Consider the following 21,215-nt stretch of genomic DNA (forward strand, 5'->3'; position numbering starts at 1 on the left):
GTCAGATACAACAGCCAATCAGAGAGGAAAGGGCTGGGGACGCTATACAGGCCCCACAGGTGTGCCCAAAGGCCCTGCTCCCATTAACCAGGTCATGCCTCTTACGAGAATATTTCCCAATCGCCATGTGCAGGGCACTGTCCTGGCATAGAACAGTAAAGGACCAGTGTGGGGTCCGTCTCGCACTGACAAACTACTGCGAGACTTGTACATAGTTAAAACGTAGCTTAAAATACTAAGAAGAGTTAGTGTTACGGGTGTTTAGAACAGGGAGAATTTCTGGCTAGATGTTCAAAGAAATAAGCGAGACTTTAGAAAAGGTGGCATTTGAATATGAAATTTCACTGGGCATTGGGAAGCCCCGTAGAGCTTTTAAGATGGGAAGTAAAAGATCCATTTCTGTGACAGTCAAGAGGAGGTTGCTGGGACAAGTCAACGCCTCCAGATAGAGAGACAGTAGGAGAACCGGGCGAAAACATACACTTGTCGGGGGAATGCATGTGGAGGACACTGCTGGAGCCAAGGTGCCTGGAGGAGCACAGTGTCTGGAGGACACACAGGAAAGAGAGGATGCAAACATGCCCAAAGCGCAGGGTGATGGGAGGGTGGCAGTGCCCAGAACAGTGACACGGACATAGGAGAAGGGGAGATAGTGAGGTATCTTGGAGACACTGGTCTGGAAAAGCTGAGAGCACACGCAGCTGTCAGGAAGTCGGGGGAAGCCCAGGAGAAGAGGCAGGTGACCATGAGGGTCGTGGAGAGGTCTCCCTACGCTCCATTTCCATGATTTAAGAAAAATCTCATAAATTAGGTGCCCTAAGAGTTACTAACATTAGGAATCTTCTCATAGAGAGAGATTTATTGCAATATGTGAATTCCACAAGGAAGTGGGTGTGACCCTGCTTTGGACTTGAGTTTTTAAAGTTCTAAAGTAGCGTCTTGGATCATTTCCACACAAAGACTCAGTCTTTGAGTCACAGGAATTTGAGGTGATGGCCTTGCTTCATCCATTTCTGTCATAGCTCCAAATGTTACTATCCTGGATGTTTTTCTATTTGAAATTTTATATTTGAGTATTCTAATTGCTGTGATTTTTAAAGATAATGCATTATTTAAAGACTTGGAAACCAGAAAAAATATATATATATTTAAAAAGCAAGAAAAAATATACATAGGTATTAGGTATTTTCTTGCTGGTGTTAGGTGTTAGATGCTAAGTGTTTTTCAAGCTACATGTATGACAGAGTGTATTTACATGATTATATAGGTGATGTATACATGTGCACATTTTCTTAAATTACAACTTATCATGTACATTCTTTGTCGCATTTAATGTTTTCCATTGGCAGTACATGCGAGAACTTTTCCGTTTCATTAATAATGGTTCAAAAATTGTATTTATATGTGCTTCAAAGTATTTTATTGTGTGCACCTCCCCTAGTAGTGAAGCACCCTCCTGTCACTGGAGAATTAAGCAAGGTGGCCCTGTGAGAGGAGGGGCAGTGTGTGTCTCCTACACCCGCTACTCCAAAATACATTTTCCCATCTTCGCCTTCTTTCTTACCACCAAGACCCCTAGGAGAGGCGCTTTAGGTGCAGTCGTGTCAGTGCTGAGTACCAAAGCACGTAAGTGGTCAGGATACTTCAAGCAATGGGACGAGCAGACTCACTTCTAAAGCAGCTATTTCTTCTATCTGCCCTTTAAGACCACTTTTAGAGGTCGTTGTTCTTCCTTTGCCACGCCCCACATACTCAGGCATGTCTAAATGCACGCATGCAAACATACACACTAAAATTAAGATCTATACTTGGGGAGAATTTATTCAAGTCCCTAAATTGTGCCCTTTTTCTTCATTCTCCATGATGTGCACTTCATCTAAGGCAAAAAGAGTGTCAAAGGGAATTCAGCTTGGGCGAGATTGCCTCCTGACTGTGATCCAGTAGTGAGAGCCCGGACCATGGCATGAGCCCCAGGAGGGAACGGAGCCCAGGCCCACGAATATGCATTAGTGGGGCCCGACAGAGCACCATTGTTTTGATATCTTTCTGTTTTCACAGGTGCCATAGTCAGTTTATGAGTCTTCACCATGACCCGTGCCACAGAAAGATAAATATAGCTATAGTTTTGCTGAATCCAGGTTGAAAGCTCCTTTTTCAAACAAAAACATTATTTCTAAGTCAGTCCAAGGCAAAGCCCAGCATCTTGAGTTCTGTGAGCGCCCTCATTTGTTGCCTTTTCAACTTGTCTCCTTCAATGTTACTGTCTCCATTTTAAATATCATCAGCTGATAAATCAAGTGGTGGAGATCTGCAAAAGTTGGTTTCAATATTAAAGATGACAAATTATAGCCATAAATATTTTCAGAGGAGAAGGCAGTGGATTCAGTTCTGCATTTGGAAATTGATACAGGCATGAATAAAGATGCTAAGGGCAGGTAAAGTATAACTTCAAAGTCAGTTTGATTTATTCCTTAATTGACTACTTTTAGATAACGGTGTAGGTCCAAGTTATAGGAAGAACTTTAGGAAGTTGGCATTCTTTCAAATACAGTCCTTTTACAAAGCAAATTCCTTAATGACTAGATTTAATCATTACTACAAATAGATCGCGAGATTCTAACAATAGGAGGCTTAGGCTTTCATCCAATTTCTTGTCTGTCAGAAGGTGGAAATGAATAGAATGTTTAACTCCCAAAACAGGAACATAAGTTTAATGTAATATTAATTTCATTTTTGTATTAGAGATCTATGGGATTTTAAGAGTGCCCAAAGGCAGTACTCAGTTTTATGAATGTTGTGAGATGAGAGTAAAACACACACCCACAAACACACAGAGATACACACGAACACACACACAATTGAAAGTTTCCTTGTACGATTAAGTACAAGATATTTAGTCTTACAAAAAAGTTAGTTATGTAAAGTAAACATACTGGTACCGCAGTGATTTTCCTCTCTGGGGATAAATATCTATCTTCACAATTTTGTTTTCTGCTCCGGGTCAAACAAATTCAGTTTCCCTCAAGTATGTCCTTACATCTCAGCAAATTCTTCAGCATCCGTGGAGGCCTCTTCTCTCCCCCTTTTCTTTCTGCTGACCTCTCAGGGTCTCCAGTCAGTGTCAGTTTTTTGCCTTTCTCATCCACACGATGCCCAGACTACACTTTCTACCCAAATGCTTAGGTTTGCTAACCATGTGGAAAAAGCACAGTATGTCATCCTGTGCCAGGCTGTACAGTCACGTTGAGCGTGTTTATTTATTTAGATATAAGCATAAACATATTTATACTGACTATATGGACTTTATTATATAGATCTACAACTAAATCCCCACCCAGTAAGCCCAAGGATACAGACAGAATATGTAAGTTCCTTCAGTATTCAGAGGGAGGGCTCCCCGGCATTTGTCAGCTTGTCTTTGTCAGAATAAGAATCGTCTGTGTGTGCCTCCCCCGCTGTGTGTCTGGACTGCGTGCTCTTCGTTCCCCACTACTGCACCACCCTCTCACCCCAAAACACGGGGCTCGGATCCTCCACACGCACGGGCCAGGCCTCGACAAGGAGCCAGGCCTACCGAGAGGGGGCCTTTGCTGAAGTCCATGGAAAAGGTTAATTGGAATCTTTAAGACCTCCAGGGCTTCCACATAATCTGTAATGTCACTCTGTTTTCTTCAGTCACGCAGCATATAATGTCATTTCTTGCTGCTCTTTTAGCCTCTACTCCTTCCCCACACCTCCAAGTTTCCAGGGTACTAGATAATTCCAACAGCAGACACAACAATCACAGCCACCACCATACGACAGTTAACAACATATAACATGTTTTAGACCAAAAAACCTTTTCATTTTTTACAACTTTATTTTCATAGATAATTTGCTTTTGTTGATAGTTGCCTACTATATTCGGTAGTTCCTCACTCCTTTTGTAAAATAGCCAAACGGCTACTTCCCAGGTAATAATAAAAATCTTCCCAGGTAATAATAAAAAAAATAATAAAAATCTTCCCAGGTAATAAAAAAAATAATAAAAATCAAGAGATGAAACCTATTTGCTAAGGCACACTGCATAGTACAGTCAGTTCTGAGTACAGACTCATGCTTAAATAGCTTTCTTTTTCATCAAAAGTGGGACAGTAACTGTAATTCCTTGGTGAGCATCTGGAAGTAACATTAATAACGATGATAATGATGCCCTCATAGGCCGTATAATTCGGGGATTAAAGAACACTTACGAGCTTATGGTGTCATAGTTAATGATGAGGTGACAACTTTTCTTGCCACCACCCCTGCCAATGGTATTTCCTGCTTGGATCAAGAATGAATTACCATAAATGGTGGCCTTTCAGAGAACTTGCCGCGTCTTAGAGCATATACAAGCGTAAAGATGTTGAACTGTTTTAGTGTTGTTTTTCAGAGATGATTTATTAATGTTGTTTTGCAATTGTATAAAAATTTTGTATAATGTAATCATTTAGTGTTTATTTTATTGTATGTACCTTCTACTCAGAGGGTTGGCATTATTGTTCCTAACAGTGACGGATACAAGCAGATCATGCCTTATGACCTCTACCATCCCCTTCCTCGGTACGTAAATCAATCATCCTGATGTTAGAATTAGCAAATCAGTCTTCTGATGACTTTACGTATATATATATACATATATATAGACATAGACATATGTAGAGAGAGATTTTGTGTTTTTCTATAAAAATAAGATGGTAGACGGTAGATTTGCAATCCATCCTGAGCTCTGCTTCTGAGTACTACTGGCCTGCTCAGACTACAAGCTTGTCATTCAAAAACCTTTTTAAAGTAGGGTCGTGTTACATGGCAGCGGACGCAGTAATTCACTCTGATTAGGTACAGTGTATGGGTTTATGTTATGTCTTTCATTCCTTTTGTCCTTCCATGTTTCTTCTGCAATAGGACCCTAGTCATTAAACCACTGTTGCTAACTATTAAACAAACACTACCTAAAGTATTATCACAACACCATAAATGTGGAGTTCCAGATGTGGTATTAGTCTGCCCAGGGCCTTTATATATCCTCTTTTTACTTCGAAGAAATTATAACTAAGAGAAAATTTTTTCATATCTTCATTATTCAAAAATTTAATATGATACATTGTTTTTAAAATACAATAATTTGAAAAAGATATTGAAATTTTAAAATCTCATAAGACTGCCTGGCAAAGCACAAGATCCTGAGTTTGATTCCCAGTACCAAAAATAAAGCCTCATTAGAATTTTTATTATTATAATGTATTCATATGAAAACTAGACATACTGAATGATATACTAACTACTGCCACTTTCTACATACCACATTCGAAACACTTCCACAGATAGCAGAAATTAGATTTGGGTTTCAATTCATCTTTTCTCTATTTTCTTTATTTATTTGGTCTTGGGGGGGGTAAGCTGCTATTTAGAACCGAAAATTTAAATTAGACTTTAAATAGTTGGAATAATCTACAGCAGTTTGCTCAATCTAAATTAAGCCTGAAAGATAGTTTTATTCAAAACTGCAAAATGAAGCAGTTCAAAAAGTTTGATCTCCAAGTCCCTAATGAATCAGTATCCAGATGGATCCATCAGGGTCACGGACTCCAGCTCCTCAGTGACGTTTCATTCTCCTGTTCCTTTCCCAACGAGCACACCCACACACTGCATAAATATGTACAGTGCGTATTACACAAATACAGACTAGTGTGCACTCGGTTTCTATGTGTTCACACATGGATGTACACATTCTTAAGATTTATGTAATGTGTATACATGAGTGCAAGCTGTCGTTCGGTGTCTACTTAAATGCTTAGCAGGAGTCTCACTTTTCATCATTCTCATCGTGACATATAGAAAGAGGGATTGGATTTACGCAAGATGCACTTGTTGGAAGTTCTTTTACTGAATGACAGTCTCATTCATCAGCTCCCTGTCACTTTCTTATGACTATTTTGATAAAGACAATAAATGGCTTTTGAATGCTCCTGACATATACTTTTGCTGATTTGACCCAGAACTCTTTTGCTCATTGATAATTTAATGAAAGTAACTGTATCTGTAAAATAAGTATTCCTAGGACACATGTATTTGGGCAGAGGCCATGCATTTCGAAATAAAGGCTAAGCTGGGTGCCGAGAATGATCAACGTTTGATTTCCTGAAGCTCCTAGAGTTGTCTCACAGCCTCTATGATTTCTCTTGTTTATATTTTTCTGGCATAACTAATGCCTGCCTGTCTTGTTAGACGTGATCTTTTAGAGACTGGAATTTCCCCCAAATGCCCAAAACCCCATGGTATATTGAAGTAACCCTCCTTCCTGTTTGTTTGTGCCACATCCTGTGTGTACAATTTGGCACGTCCTTGCATCACAATGGGAGAGGACAATTAATAAGTAAACCAACTATATTTCATACCCTTTGCTTTTATTACTGAGGTAATTCTGAAGGTAGAAATTCTGCTTTAATGACAAAGCCCCAAGTAATTAAAAATTCTAAAGATGGAAAAAGAGAAGTGATTTCTACAAATGCACTTTCATTTCATAAATATGACTAAGAATTTAAAAAGTGTCTCAAACGGAAACCACCCAATAGTCAAGGAAGAAAGCTTTACTTATTTAAAATATTGAAATAGTATTAAAACCACAAGGGTAGATATAACACACAATTAATGAATTTTTAGATGTTCTTCACTGTTTTCAGGCTTTGAACACATAATCTGAACGAAGAATATGGTCTGATGAATGATCTTGAGCCCTAATTTAATTAATATATGCCACTTTCCTACATCTTTTTAAATTTTGATAATTTCTTAAACTAAATGCATTGTGTGTTTAAAACATTGAAACCAAAAGGAGTTAAAATATATGGTCTATTCAATCAATGTTCTCCTAGGGCAGAAGTCCAGATTCATTCAATGTTCTCCTAGGGCAGAAGTCCAGATTCCAGAACAAGGTTCTTGGATATATCTTCTTTCATTCCAAGTACCTACCCTGGTCACTGTTTTAGGATCTCCTAACTGACACCATCTCTCAGCTTCTGTTATAAAGTAACCAAACATGTTTTTCTTTAAACTCTCACATAACACTTTTCCTATATGAGAATGCACATCACAATATTTCACATGCAAAATTTTAATTGTGTGCTGGAAATATACTATAAATTTTTAGAATAATATAGCCTCATTTGTCTTTTTGTGATGGCTGACATTGAAAGGGATACTTATTTCTGTTTGTGAAATTATACTATGGTCAGGTCCAAGTGTTGAGACAGAAATTAATCATTCTCCCTATAGGAGGGTCAAGTTCAGGGATTTTGGGGTACCAATTAGAAAATGTGTTCTTTTATGGCATCTTAATATTCTAAGAGATTAAATGTGCATTAAAATATAGTCCTACTTCATCATCACATCAAATCCATTGCGAATAGTACTTATATATTCAGGCTGGCTTCCATCTGACAGGCCTGTTATTTACTCCACGAGGAAGTCCTCCAGAGACTCACCTGGAGACAAGTGAGAGCTGGTCTTGCCCTTTTGGAAGAGAAACTGTCTGCAGAGCAACTTCATTCTCTCAAAACAGATCAAAAATCTCCTAAGGACTAAACAGAGAGCCTCAGTTTCCCCAAAGTGACATTTTTTATGTGTCTCCTGGGGAAAACACATCAGAAAACATTATATTTGGCAACATACCTTGGCTGTTGGCAGTGAAGATAAGAGTTGTTGCCTAAATTTAAACAGCTCAGACAGAGTGTAGAGGAAAACCCTCTTAACTGGGAAACACACATTACTCTGACTCATGCAGAGGAGAAATCAAGTTCACAACATCCATGAAATCCTGCTTGCAGAATAATTACTCTCCACGGGGTGCCTGCACAATAGCTTTGAATTTAACTATTCAAGTAGATCCACTTGGTGAAATTTCCTTTCTCTTTCATTAAAACTATCTCTCATAATTCTAAGAGAAACCTTGACGTTCCTTGGTCACCCTCATTCATGAGTAGAGTGTATGTAAGAATACAAACTCAGATCACTCAGTCCCAGTGCTTCTGTTTTTAGGACTTCCACGTTCTCTAAATCTACAGCAGGGAAAACAATTACACAAAGATAGCTCTCTGTACTTGATCCCAAATTCACCCAAACTGTACAGAGCTCTGAAGTATCAATGAAATTGTCTTAAATGTTCTTATAAATATTGATATTTTCTGCCTTGCTTATCTATGTCTCCAAATTCAAATGCCGTGAGCCTTTCAACCCAAACAAAGCTCACGATTCCAGAAGCACGTTGCTGGAGGAACTCTAAACCGCCACTCTCCCGGGCAGCAAGGCAAGCAGCGAACAACGCTTATGCTAACACCGTCCCGCTAGTGATGGCACGGTCCGCCCTTCCGAACTGTGCTGAGGCTGTGAAGTCTCAAAGCTGACAGTTGAGGAGCAAGGGAGAAAGCGTTTTTGTTCACACTGGTCTTTTGAGCTTCTCCTGTGCAAAATAGCCTGAAGTGAAGTAATAAAGCATTAAATTGGAAATAAAAGTATCGGCCCAGAGGCAAGCCATCAGTGTTAACTGATTATCCAACTTCAGCTTTGACAAGGATGCTTGATGAGATTTAATGAAAAGTAAATAAATGAGTGAATTCCGCTACATCTATAGGTAAGCCATGGAACCACGGGGAAAGGCGCTGGGTCTCAACTGCCGCTGTGCAGAGCACCGGCAGCACAGCTATCCCTGTGGCCGGCTCCCAGAACCGCAGCTCCTTCCACCTGCGTAGAGCTTCCCAGGTGACGGCGCGCTTTTGCCGACCCGGGTCCTCTCCCTTACCCCTCAGGTTTCAGGCGGTAAACATTTTCTGGTTCTCTGAGCTGTAGCCTCTGAGAACCTGGTGAGCCCAGCAGGCCCGGGGGACGGGGTTGGTGCGACAGGTCACTGAGGAGGCCTGAGGATGTGCGTGTCTGCCCTGATGACTCCCCTTGCTTCTGTAGGTGGGAGGCCACCCCGTGGACCGCGTGCTCCTCCTCGTGTGGGGGGGGCATCCAGAGCCGGGCAGTTTCCTGTGTGGAGGAGGACATCCAGGGGCGTGTCACTTCCGTGGAAGAGTGGAAATGCATGTACACCCCTAAGATGCCCATCGTGCAGCCCTGCAACATTTTTGACTGCCCTAAATGGCTGGCACAGGAGTGGTCTCCGGTAACTGTGCCCTCTTTCTTTGTTCATTAGGAGAGTAAGTCCACTCCTCCCTCTCGCCGTCATGGCCTACCGGGTACCCGGTGCAGCCCCGCCCTGCTTCGGCTTGTCTAGAAGCCTGCCAGCTTAGCTCCTGGAGTGGGAATATCCCCCTTCCAGCACGACTGAAAGTAAATGACTTTTAAAAATGCCTTTCTTTGTTCTACTTCAAAGGAGCCTCTGCTGCACCCCTTTATTGGATAGACACCTGCCTGTCTAGAATAGTCAAGGCTGAATGATTGAACCTTAATCTGTGAAAGCTACTTCGAAGACAGAACTCAGTAGACCAGAGTTTCATTTCATTTTTTTTATTATCGTCTATCTATATCCAGAAAAGGGTCTGAGTGGGTTAAAATTAGAGCTATGTATATTAGTTATTGAGGGTAAAAGGATAAAAATGAAAGCTGTAAAATAATATGGGGTGAAGTAGAATAATTAAAACCCAAAATAATAGGTATTAGGAAACCTGCTGTAACTAACGTTAAAATATTATCCTAGGTTTCCTGACTGCTAATGCAAAGAGAGAAATGGCACATAAGATATAAAGATATAGAAGTAAACCATCTCCTTATCCACAAAAATGCAAAGACTCCTCACTGAGCCTTGTAGCTTTGCAGATGCAGGTCAGAGCTATGGTGTCTTTCTTTAGGTACAAGAGGTACAGAGCTATTATAAGTGTTATGTATATCTGGCCACTGAATCCATTTCTATTAATGTTTTTTCAATTTCAGTATAATCCGTTCAATTGGCCATGCTGCAACATGATCTAGCTATGACGGCAATTTAAAATCTGTTATTATCCATGTGGGAACGAGCATTCCCCAAAGGTTTGGACATTGCAGTCATCAGCAAAGCAACTAACAACACCATGTGGGTAATTAAATTCAAGCACGCTTTAGTTGGTTTTTTCCCTTTTTTGGTGCTTGATTTGAGATTTTGCACAGTGGGTGCTTCAGGTCTGGTGACAGATTAATCCAAGCCTAGAATATTGAAGGTGATTTAATTTTCAGCTAGCTTCACCTCAAATAGCCAAAGAGCAAAAAGATGCCATGACTGGTAAGAAGTGGTGCAAACCCACCGGGAGCCGGCATGTAAAGAGGAGTCCGTGTGTAAAAAGCCTTAGGTGAGAGGTGAAGTGAAGAAGGCTTTGCCTGTGAGTCTCCGGTCTTGCACTCTCTTTCCAGTGCACAGTGACGTGTGGCCAGGGCCTCAGGTACCGCGTGGTCCTCTGCATGGACCACCGAGGAATGCACACAGGAGGCTGCAGCCCGAAAACAAAGCCCCACGTAAAAGAGGAATGCGTCATACCTACTCCGTGCTACAAACCCAGAGGTAACCAACAGGTGTTCTTCACCAGTCTGCTCGCTGTTGCGTGTGTTCGGGTGCTGTTTTAAACTCCTTGAGTGCCTTATCCCAGGTATGCTTCATAGTGACTCTTTGTAACTTACACTCTACTAAATGGACTTGATTCTCTCTTTAAATGTTTGAAATGGTTTTGATTGCAAATTTTTATTAAGTACTCCATCGGGAAATCTCTGTGTACAATTACCTCCCACATCATAAAGCGGTCTGAAGACCATGGCTGAAAAATGCCCTATGTGTCTTCTTAGAGACAGACGAGGTTGTACAGAAATCTTTGTGTAATTTGCTATCCACATTTCTTGCTGTTGAAAACAGGGGACCCATCTAGCTGTGTCTGCCTTGCTAAGCCTGAGATGCACTGTGAAGTCTCATACTTCTAACTGATGAAACAAAACCATTGCTTTTTGACTGAAAATTAAGACACAAATATGAGACTGAATTCCAGAAGCATAATTTGAAATGAAAATGTGAAGTATATCACAATTTAGTATATATTGGAAACCACTTATAAAAAAATTTAGAAAATTCTACTTAATGAGCAAGATCAGCTCAGATTAGCTTGAACAGTGACCTAAAAGGAAACCAAAATCTGAAAATATATCAGAAATCCTGATTACTTTTAATAAATACCTTTCTCTCCTCTTTCTCTCTCTCTCTCCTCTCTCTGCTTTCTTCCTCTCCTCCCTCTCCCTCCTCTCCTCTCTCCCTCTCTTCTCTCTCTTCTCTCTGTCCTCTCTCTCATTTCTCGCCTCTCTCTCTCTCTCACTGTCAGTTTTCTCATCTGTAAAATGAGGGAAAAATAGCATCCATCCTAGGATTATGTGAAGGTTAGAGGAGATTTAATGCAATTAAGGTAACCTAGTACTTGGTATACGGTAAGTTCTCTCCAAATATTACCTTTAACTCTTAACTACCATCAGTGTCCTCAAATATTAGAAGAGGTGACCACAGGCACATCTGACAATATTTGGTTCAGCAGTAAAGTGTGACAGGGCTGCTATGGGTGCCAAACTGAGCTCTGTCATTGCAAGACAGAGCACTCCCATGCTGGCAGAGATGGCTTCACGGACTGGGTCATTCAACTGGGGTAGATGGGGGAGTTGTAAAATGAGGTCTGTGCAGACACCACGTTGCTGTCTTTTGAATGATAGCAAAACTTTTGGCTTTGGCAGTTTTATACTTGCCACTCACTTTGTTTTCTGACTATAAACAATAACTACACACAGAGGGCAAATAGTGATGCTCCTAAATAAAAATAGGCAATTCGTTTTTAGATCTATCTTTACTGAGCCACTTCAGAGAAAGAAAAGTAGTTTGTGGCTCGCCATCAAGAACAAAATCTGGGTTTTCACAACTAAGTAGTAAGCCTCTCTAAACATCATTAAAATCCCATATAATTCTATGGCGTGTGCGTATATGGACATATTTCTTTCATCTTTGCAATTGTGTGTTATAAAACAGTGATAAAGCTCATTGGCTCACACTATAAAGGCAAATATGCCCGTAAATGACCCTCATAAATATGTCAGAATGGGGAGCTTGGCAGTTATTTCTGTATGAAAAATCAGAACTTCCCTACTTCTTTTTCTCCCCCACATGTTTTCCCTAGGAAGTAGTTAAAAAGCTTGTTCTGAGCAGTTTGGCCAAATATAGATAAATAGGCAAAAAAGTCAAATTATAGGTTTATAGACCCTAAGTTGCACATGATATTCTAATTGTCAGGGAGCCTTGGTGTGGTACTGAATAAGTGAGATATGCAAAGCAATTTTTTGTGAATCTCAGAGTGGCAGAGTTTGTTTTCAATTATGTGCTGTGGATCGCTCTTAGCCAAAAAGCAAAAAATATGTATGAAAGTATCAAAATATAATTTATTACATTTTGTGTCTATTTAAGGTGTCTGAAAGATCCTTTGATGATTCTTTATATGCATATTGTGCTAGTGCTCCTGGAGTTATGACTTTTGTAATAAAAGCACTTACCTTTGCTATTTAATATAAAGAGGAATCATATGTACAGAAACTAGTATTATTAAACATTTTTGAAACCTGATTCCACTTTTCTTGATAAATCCATCCCCCGAGGCAGCAATTACATAAAATTTATTAATTAGGGTTATCAACATAAAACTTCTGGGCTTAGTACAATTCTAAGTCTGTGAGGACAGCAGAAATGTCTCTAAAGTCCTAGAGTGGTACTCACCTCTTCTCCCATGTACTTAATCCTCAGAGAAACTCCCAGTGGAGGCCAAGCTGCCATGGTACAAGCAAGCTCAAGAGCTAGAAGAAGGAGCTGCTGTGTCAGAGGAGCCCTCGTAAGTTTTGGAAGCACAAATAGTTCTTTTGAAGTTCATAGTTTAAAAACAACAGTCTCACTGGCTCTGGTTTTCATGGGTTCCAAATAGGTGTAATCATCGTTATGGATTAAAAATGTTTATTAAAAGTTTAATTATCTTCAAAGGCAATTTCAAATCTTCTCAGATTCACCCTGTTTGAGTCTAAATGAATGAATTAGGAAAAGGCAGGTGGCATGCCTGCACCTTCTCCAAAATCGGACCCTCCTTTTTCTCCTGGCAAGAGGCCAAAGGTGAGAAGGCCCAGGCTGTGTCTGACAGTAGAAAATAGATTCAGTGTGAAAGTCTGGGCAACTTTTCATACTCCTTATGTCCCAGCTTTACATTATAGCCCCTCATAAAAAGTAATGTGTAAGTGGAATCTATATGAGTACAGAGGAACTTGGTAGCTTTTCCTCCCACCTTTCTTGCTGGAAATGGTAAGCCAGAAGACCAGGTCTTGGTTTCATTTACTCCTGGTCCCATACCTGTTCAATTTTCTCAGGGCATGAAGTTTGTAGGATCATTAGGCACATTTGCCATCTGCTTCAGAAAAGAAAACAAGGAAGACAGACAAAATCCTATTGATTGACTGATCAATATATGTTGGTTCTACTAGAAACCATGGGTAAGCATACCAGCTGCATTATTCTGCAGATAAGGAAATGTAGCTTAGGAGAAATTTTGCTTATGACCAAAGTAATTTTTTAGGTTGAAATTTTTCTAGACCAATTAATTTGCAAGATTCTGTATTAGTCCTGGGTGCCTACAGCACGTCACCCATCCTCTAGGAGTTCACAGTATTGCATGTAGGATATGAAAAGGTCCTCAGATTCAACCCACAGTTTAAATTTCTCTAGAGATAAAAATAAACACTGTAATCTATAAATTCAAATGCAGTTTAGAATTTTCTCAGATCCATCCTGAGTTCAAACTCCATGTGGTTTTCCACAACACAAAATTTAGAATCTTAATCAAAATAGCAAGAGATTCAGAAAGAAATCAAAGTACAGATTTGTACAATAACAAAAGGTCACTTGTAAATAAATTGTATTAAGACACTTGATTTCACAGAAAGATGGTACGTATATTAAAGGAAACATTTTTTACATAAAAGGACAACTAAGCAAAACATAAATTGTTTCTGTGCTATAAAGTTACCGCAGCAGGATTTTTGGCCTAACCATGGCAGAACATTGGAAGAAAGACAGTGGTTAAGAATCACAGTGCAACCTGTAAGTGGTTATATGGAGAAAAATATTCTCTCTCTCTCTCTCTCCCTCTGTCTCTCTGCCCCTCTGCCTCTGTGTGTCTTGCTGGCGCTGATTTGACCGGCCTTCTTATCACTAAAGAGGAAGTGAGCAGTTTATTTTAGAGGGGCACTAACTCCTTAATCCATTAAAGTCCTACTTAAAATACAGGAAGATGCCATGTGGTTGGAGCTACTTATTCCTTAGAAGTGTCCTTTGGTTAAACATGTTATAACCAAAGATTAATTATTTTACGTAAACTCTCTCGGGCACTGTATCTTGTCATCCAGTCTGAACCACACTCCTATCTATGTAACGCTGCATTCTGGCTAATGTTAAAGGATAGAACATCCAAAAGAAATAAACAAACAAAATTGAAACTGAAGAAAATATTTCATACTCATAATTATATTTCTTCCCTGCTGGTAAATACTTCTGAGCTGAAAACTTCTACTGAAGTATCACATTGACCATGGTCACCCATATTTTGTAATGTGTGCTTTTCCACTAAAGGTCTGATTAAGGTGCTTTTTGTTTAACTTTAATCTTAATAAGAGCTTTAAAGTAGTTAAACACACAGTTTTAGCCACTGAAACTGTAGCCATGTATTAGACTATTAACTGTGACTCAGTGTGATGGAATTGCCGTCTTGGATTAATCTGAATTGAAGTAGACAGTAATTGGAGTTCAACATAAAGGAAATGTATACAATTATGCTCAGAACAACAATTACTTTTATATCAAAATGAAATAAATGACAGCTGTAGGGTGAAAGGTTTATGGTTTCCACATTTTAATACATTTTATGTGTCTGATACACCAAACCCTAGGAAAAACCCTAAGTGTCACATTTTAAAAACTGATTTTGAATTTGAAAAACAAAATTTTGTATGGTCTTAATTCTTTCTTCTTAAAACCACATAGGCCAGTTTCTAAATGTGAGTAACAACCTGTAATTGCTCTCCAAAGCATAATGAAAGAATGGTGTACTGTCAGCAAGTCATTCTTTCTCCCCGCCGTAGAAACTCACGTTGCCTACATTGCATGTTCATGTTTAGAAGCTGCGCTGTCCCTGCTGGAGCACTGCCGCAAGGCGGGAACAGGGCTCCAGAACTATTATCTCTTGCTTTGGCTTCAGCTAACACTGGTGAGTTCTGTAGCAAAGCAGCAAATATCATTTATTTCCCCAGATGGAAAGTGAAAATATTATCAACAGCCTGTCTCATTAAATAACACAAGAAAATCACTATGCTTAAGTCTTTAGCATATGGAGATGCCCTGACTGAATGTTAGATATTTTTAGTAACCCTAAAATGTAAGAAAAAAGATTGGTTAGCACTCTGGCCAAAAAGATGTTGGAAAGCAACCTCGGTAAGTCATGTGTAGAAGAAAACTATGATAAAAGACTAAAGATGACCTGCCAAGAAGTAACTAAAACTTTGTAAAATAGAAAAATGTAATGGCATTATGGTTCCACTAAACTAAACACCATGTAGAATACATGAATACAGATATCAGTCTCCTAGAATCATTGAAATACATATGCAGATTGGACCACAGCGTGGTCATAGAAACGCACCATATAAAGCTGTGGCTTTGATTCAAAAATACCTCGAGATGTTCGTTGTCTTGTCCCCAGAGCAGAATAGCTTCTGTATGATGTACATGATGCATATGGTACGAAGGTAAGAATATTGTGATGAATGTATTTTCTTGGTATGTAAAAATAATTTTGTAACCCATCTGTGGGAGTCAAACCCTCTGAGCTGATTTTTCACTGATGGCTGTGGTTTGCCTTGATTCAAACATATGTTTATATGTGTTTTTCCTGACAAGAAGTGGCAAAAATCTTTAAGCAAGTTATTTTTCATCTTTCCCATTGAGCAAGACAATACAAGTTAGATCCAAACCCAAGCTGGGAGCAGGCAGAGAAGGCACTTTAGCCAATGAAGCTCATCAAACAGCCTTGTAAACAGGTGTAATACAGGAAACTTGCTTCCCAGATTGCCAACTGAAGAATCAATCAAAAATCCTTGCTAGCCAGTTAACACAGAAGGATTTGTGTTTAGATTTCTGCTGTTGTGATTCTGTTTCTGTTCAAAGTATGATTGTTTTAATTTGCCTCAAAATGACAAAAGAGGTGTTAAGACACATTATTTGAATGTGAGGTTAAGGCTATTTGTTGCCCCTGAAAAATATTTGGGAACGACTTTAACCCTCCCAAAGGGTTACTTTTACTTGGTGGTGTGTCAGAACTACAATGTGGTGCCACAGTTATAGTGTTAGGTACAATTTAAAATAAATTACTGACAGAGTTCCCATCTCTCTTGTTTCTACCTTCCTGCAGACTTGCTTGAAATGTAAGCACACACGTCACAACCATTTAGAGGCCAGTGCATATTACGGCCCTTTTATTGACTTAATTTCTTAAGGAGAAAATGATACAATGGTGACCACCAGGCCATATAAAGAAATCTTACTGAACAGAAAGCTATACAATAGGTCTTCCTCAAAAGCCTTACCTGATATGGAATAAGAAGTAAATTGTTCACTTCCATAACTCCCTCAGGTCACTAACAGACCACCTGAGCCCTGGGAGCATGTTTTCTAAGAGAACCAGGACCGAGAAAAAGAACTAGCCGGAACGATCCAGCTGCCCTTCCTTTCTCTTCCCAACTTCCTGCTGTGCAAACCACGACGTACAAGATAGAGAAATGAGGGCTGACTGGGAGCTCGGCAAAGCCAGTTCTTACCCGGGTTCTCTTCCGCTGCTAGTAGTTCTCCTGAGGCTGGAATAATTTAGTGGGTATATCGGGTGCTTGGGAGACTGTGTGCTCAGCACAGCCTTGTGACTAGCCATCTCTCCCCACCTAGCTGGCGTTCAGCAGGTGTGAAGCCTGAACGATGCTGTCTTCTGAAAAGTAAGACTGGGTGCCCCTTGTACCTTGATCTTACATTTGAAAAAAGCTTTGGTTTTCTTAGCAGATGCTCAGCCAGCAGCTCTACCTGGTTAGGATACCATTTGGAGGCTCTAGTGTAATATCCAGGCCTTAAATGTATTTCCATAAATAATCTTAGTGTGAACCATGGGGAAGAAAGAGGAGAAAGAAGATAAAGGCAAGTAGACAGAAGGCGGCAGTGATCCCTGAGTGCCAGATGGCGTCAGGTCAGCCGTGGTGACATCTCAGGATGTGAAAGGACATTTCTGTCATGTGCCCATGTGAACAGAGCACACAAGAAGTTAGACACAGAGAGAAAGCCTGATGGTTACCATGGTGATCCTCTGTTCACTAATGCCCCACTTACCTCGATGAAAATAGGATTTAAATATACAATACTTAAGCATATGTTTATATTAGTTCATATCCTTACCCTGTAAATTATCTAAGAATGTGAATTCATACTTTACAAAAAAAGTGGCCAGAAATCTTAACTACATGGTATACATCTTCATATTTCCCCCAAATAATTGTAGTGAGCCAATATTAGGAATGGATCCCGATAGTGCTATTTATAGTCTCAGTATAAGGACCTAAATTATGTCTTCTTGATAAGTCTCAGGCCATAGGAAATAACAAGGAAAGCCTTGTATGTGTAGAAACAGATCTCTTTCTTAAGAATCGACAGTCATCTCATCTGAGCGAAATTTAACCAACAAAAAAGGGTGTTCATCCCGCACAGGGTTGAACATTAGAACTATGGGATTTTTCAAAAACACTAAAGCATTTAATTTCAAGAATTGGAGGGAGGGATGAGAATAGAAAAGTAAAAAGGATGAAGAAGCAAGATGTAAGTGAATCAGCACACCACACTGAACACACTCGTTACATATTACACACACTAATAAGAAAGAACTGACATATGGCCGAGGCAAAGCCTCACGCTGGCCAGGCAGAATCAGCGCTTATGCTGATTCTGTTTTGAACCATCTTGGTCCGCTCTTCCAGTGCTATATCTGTTCCTCCTACAGCCGCACTGATCACTTTGTGTGGGAGCTGTCCTGTCTCTTTGGTTATGTGCCTTTGAGCTTGCTGGGGTTTTTTACTTCTTCAAGCTTTGTACAGCTCAGCTGTTCGGTGTTTGCTTTCCTCTCCCATCTGCTCTGAGAGAATTGGGGTTTGGGAGGGCATTTTGTTACCATATTTTTTCGTGTTCCTAATTATTTTATTTCGTTTTGTGCTAGGAGCTTGGGTCAAATACAGTGAAGAGCGTTTGTTGTTGATATGAGGACCTCTTTCGTTAGGTTCTGTTTTCCAGTGAGGTGTTCTTGACTTATTTGTTATTTATTTGTCCAGCAGCTTTGTTTACCACTTCAGCCTGTTTAATGTGATTGGGCTGGACCCTGTCCCTGTTGTCAGGAGAGACTTTCTGCCGGGTGTAACAAGTGAACAGATCCAAACATCTAAGCATTAAAATGTGTTGATAGTTTCACCCTGTTGTCACTGTACCTTACAGACAATCACAGGGTTATCTGTGGCTTATCTGAGATGAGGGCCGGGGACATGGAGGAAAGGGTACAGGAAGGGAGTGTGTTGGTGGGGAGAAAGGAAGAAAAGAAATATCAGCAGGTAAAAAATCAGTGGGAAGTTGGACTCTGTTAATATTACTTTTATAGTTTGGTAAAGCAATAGCATGGAGGGAGCATGAGAGAACGCTTGGGTGGGTAGGAGGGGCACGCAGATGGTGGAAGCGCATTTGGACTGAGGAGGAGTCGCCCTGACATGCTCCTCAGTGGACGGTTTAGTTTGTAGCATGGCTGACTCTTCCCTACTGCACTGAGACAGGCCCTGCTTATGCATGCTGTTGGACAAGTGGGAGAAGGACGGCAAAGGCGAGAGACTTCTGTAATGAGGAAGACAGAATAATGAAGAGCAGGAAGGGAATGGAGACTAGGAAAGACTAACAGAGAAAACAGGTCAAAAGGGAGAACCTTGATCCTTCAGGTGTCATAACCAACAAATGCCATTAAAGAAGCAAGCACCAAAAGAAAAAATAGAAACAGTAATGGGAAAATGAAGCAAAACATGACCCAAATGATCCAAATCTAATAAAGCAGCAAGGATACAATAACTCAACTACCAAAGCAACAGTAGAAATAAAAAACAAAAGCTTCACGCAGGTGTTACGTCATCAACCCAGAGTGTCCACACAGCCTTCCCTACACGGGCATCACACTCTGACCTCAATCAGCCAAGTAGTTTTCCTCCTATGGGGCAGAAATTGCCTGCCCAAAGCTGAGAGCGGCTGCTCCCTTTGAGAACAGGACGCTGGTTGCAAGCTATGCTCCAGACACGACCCCTGCAGGCCTCCATAGATCCAACTGCCTTAATCAGTTTGGAGGGGTAAATACTGCACACATTTCTGTGTGTCCCCTCCAGGCTCTCCTTGCCTAACATCCAAAAAGCCACCAGCGCAAGTGCCACTCACTCTCTGCCCACCGACGTTTGTCTGTCTCCGCCCCACCCACAGGACCACAGGACCTCGTGCTACTCTCAGGCTGGGCTGAGGATCCCCCCGCCGTGTGTGGGGGGCACGAACAGGACCAGGATCCCACAGGAACAGGATCCCAGGCCTGTCCAGGTTTGGGAGAAACAGCAGGACAGTGTCCACTTTGTTCCTCTCCGCCAAGTTCCTCTCCGACTCCTCCTCGTAGATTTGTCACAGAACTGGTTTTCCTTGCCTTCTGCAGTTCTCAGCTAAGTGTTGCTGGGGTCCCTGTGAGAGCCTCCCGGGTAGAACACTGCCTGAGTCACTTTCTTGTCACGGGGACACCACACCTGACACCCACAACTCAAAGGAGAGAAGGTTGGTTTGGCTCACAGTTTGCAGAGGTTTCGGTCCACCATCGGCCAGCTCCAAGGCAGCGTGACATGGCAGAGGGGCCTGGCAGAGGAGAAAGAGTGCATGGCACGGTGGCAGGACACAGAGGGGTCGAGGAGGGGAGCATACTCCTTTCTGACTACTCCCCCAGTGACCCAACTCCTCCAAGCAGGCTTCAACTTCCAGATCACATTTATCTATAAACTTACCAGTAGACTAATCCGCTGATAAGTATCACGCCCCATGACCCAGCCACCTCCCAAAGTCCCACCTATGAGCAGAGGAGGATTTAGGGGGACACCTAGAAGGGAGCCATGATAGGTGCTGAGTAGTCTGTGTAGAGCATCCCCATTGCATGTGAGAGAAATGGGCGACATCATTATTTTTTTCTGTGCTGGGCATCCTTACCTGTCCTCAGCCTCCCACTGCCCACCAGCGCTGGTGCACTAGTTCCTTAAACAGTGAGGGTGCACCCTGCCCTTCACGGGCACTAGAGTGCTTTCTTTGTTTCAACAGTAGGCAGAGGCTTGGGTGCATGGCTGTTGGTTCTGCCCCATTCTGTTTTTGGCTTCTCTGAATCTCCATACTGGGTGACTCTTACTTCACAGTGCCCCGGGGGGGGGAGGATAGGGTAATTCTGAGTCTATTCACACAGCCAGACCATCACTGAAGGGCCAGCTGCCTCCTCAGTCTGATCCTCCCCCAAGATGGCATGCATGTGGGCCCTGGCGTTGAATGTGGACTACCGTGACCTGGGGTGGCCTGGCTTCCCCTCACGTACTCTCTAAACACTGGGTTTTCGTCCAACCCAATTTTCTCTCCATTTGTCCTCTGTGTTGGACTTTTTCTTTTACCCCCACTTTTGCGTAACTGCCTTCTCTCCAAGGCAGAGACATTCACCCCTCCTGTCACCTCTTAGGTTCCCAGCTGTTCTGTCCTGGCAGATTATGAGTGTTTTTTTCTAAATCTGGTTTTGATTTCAAAATTAGTACTTGGCCAAATATTACTGAATGTTCTTTGTAAATCATGAGATATTTTATATCAGTTTGTTCTTCAGCAATTTCTTCCTATGTGTTGACAACAGTGCTACAGAAACCACCGATAGTTTCCTAAAGTTGGTATTTTTTTCCCAGATTCATCAAGCACCAGCTATGTGAGTTGGTGCAGGATGAGGCTCTGTATTTGTATGACCCAACAAGGAAACAGCCCTGCTAGGATCAAAGTTTTAAAAAGC

At 41.1% G+C, this 21,215-nt stretch overlaps 1 protein-coding gene across 2 annotated transcripts in view; it reads left to right on the forward strand.

The window, feature by feature from the left end:
• Adamtsl1 (ADAMTS-like 1) overlaps nucleotides 1–21,215 on the forward strand; it is a 462,751-nt gene that overhangs the window by 246,184 nt on the left and 195,352 nt on the right. For both annotated transcript variants that reach the window (XM_005388722.1, XM_005388721.2), the window contains exons 10-13: nucleotides 4,534–4,584; nucleotides 8,980–9,184; nucleotides 10,405–10,552; nucleotides 12,809–12,893. In XM_005388722.1, coding sequence (XP_005388779.1) covers nucleotides 4,534–4,584; nucleotides 8,980–9,184; nucleotides 10,405–10,552; nucleotides 12,809–12,893 — 489 coding nt within the window. The remainder of the gene's footprint in view (nucleotides 1–4,533; nucleotides 4,585–8,979; nucleotides 9,185–10,404; nucleotides 10,553–12,808; nucleotides 12,894–21,215) is intronic.

The sequence above is a fragment of the Chinchilla lanigera genome, unplaced genomic scaffold, assembly GCF_000276665.1.
Source record: "Chinchilla lanigera isolate Chin_1 unplaced genomic scaffold, ChiLan1.0 scaffold00033, whole genome shotgun sequence".
In the NCBI taxonomy this organism is placed as follows: Eukaryota; Metazoa; Chordata; class Mammalia; order Rodentia; family Chinchillidae; genus Chinchilla; species Chinchilla lanigera.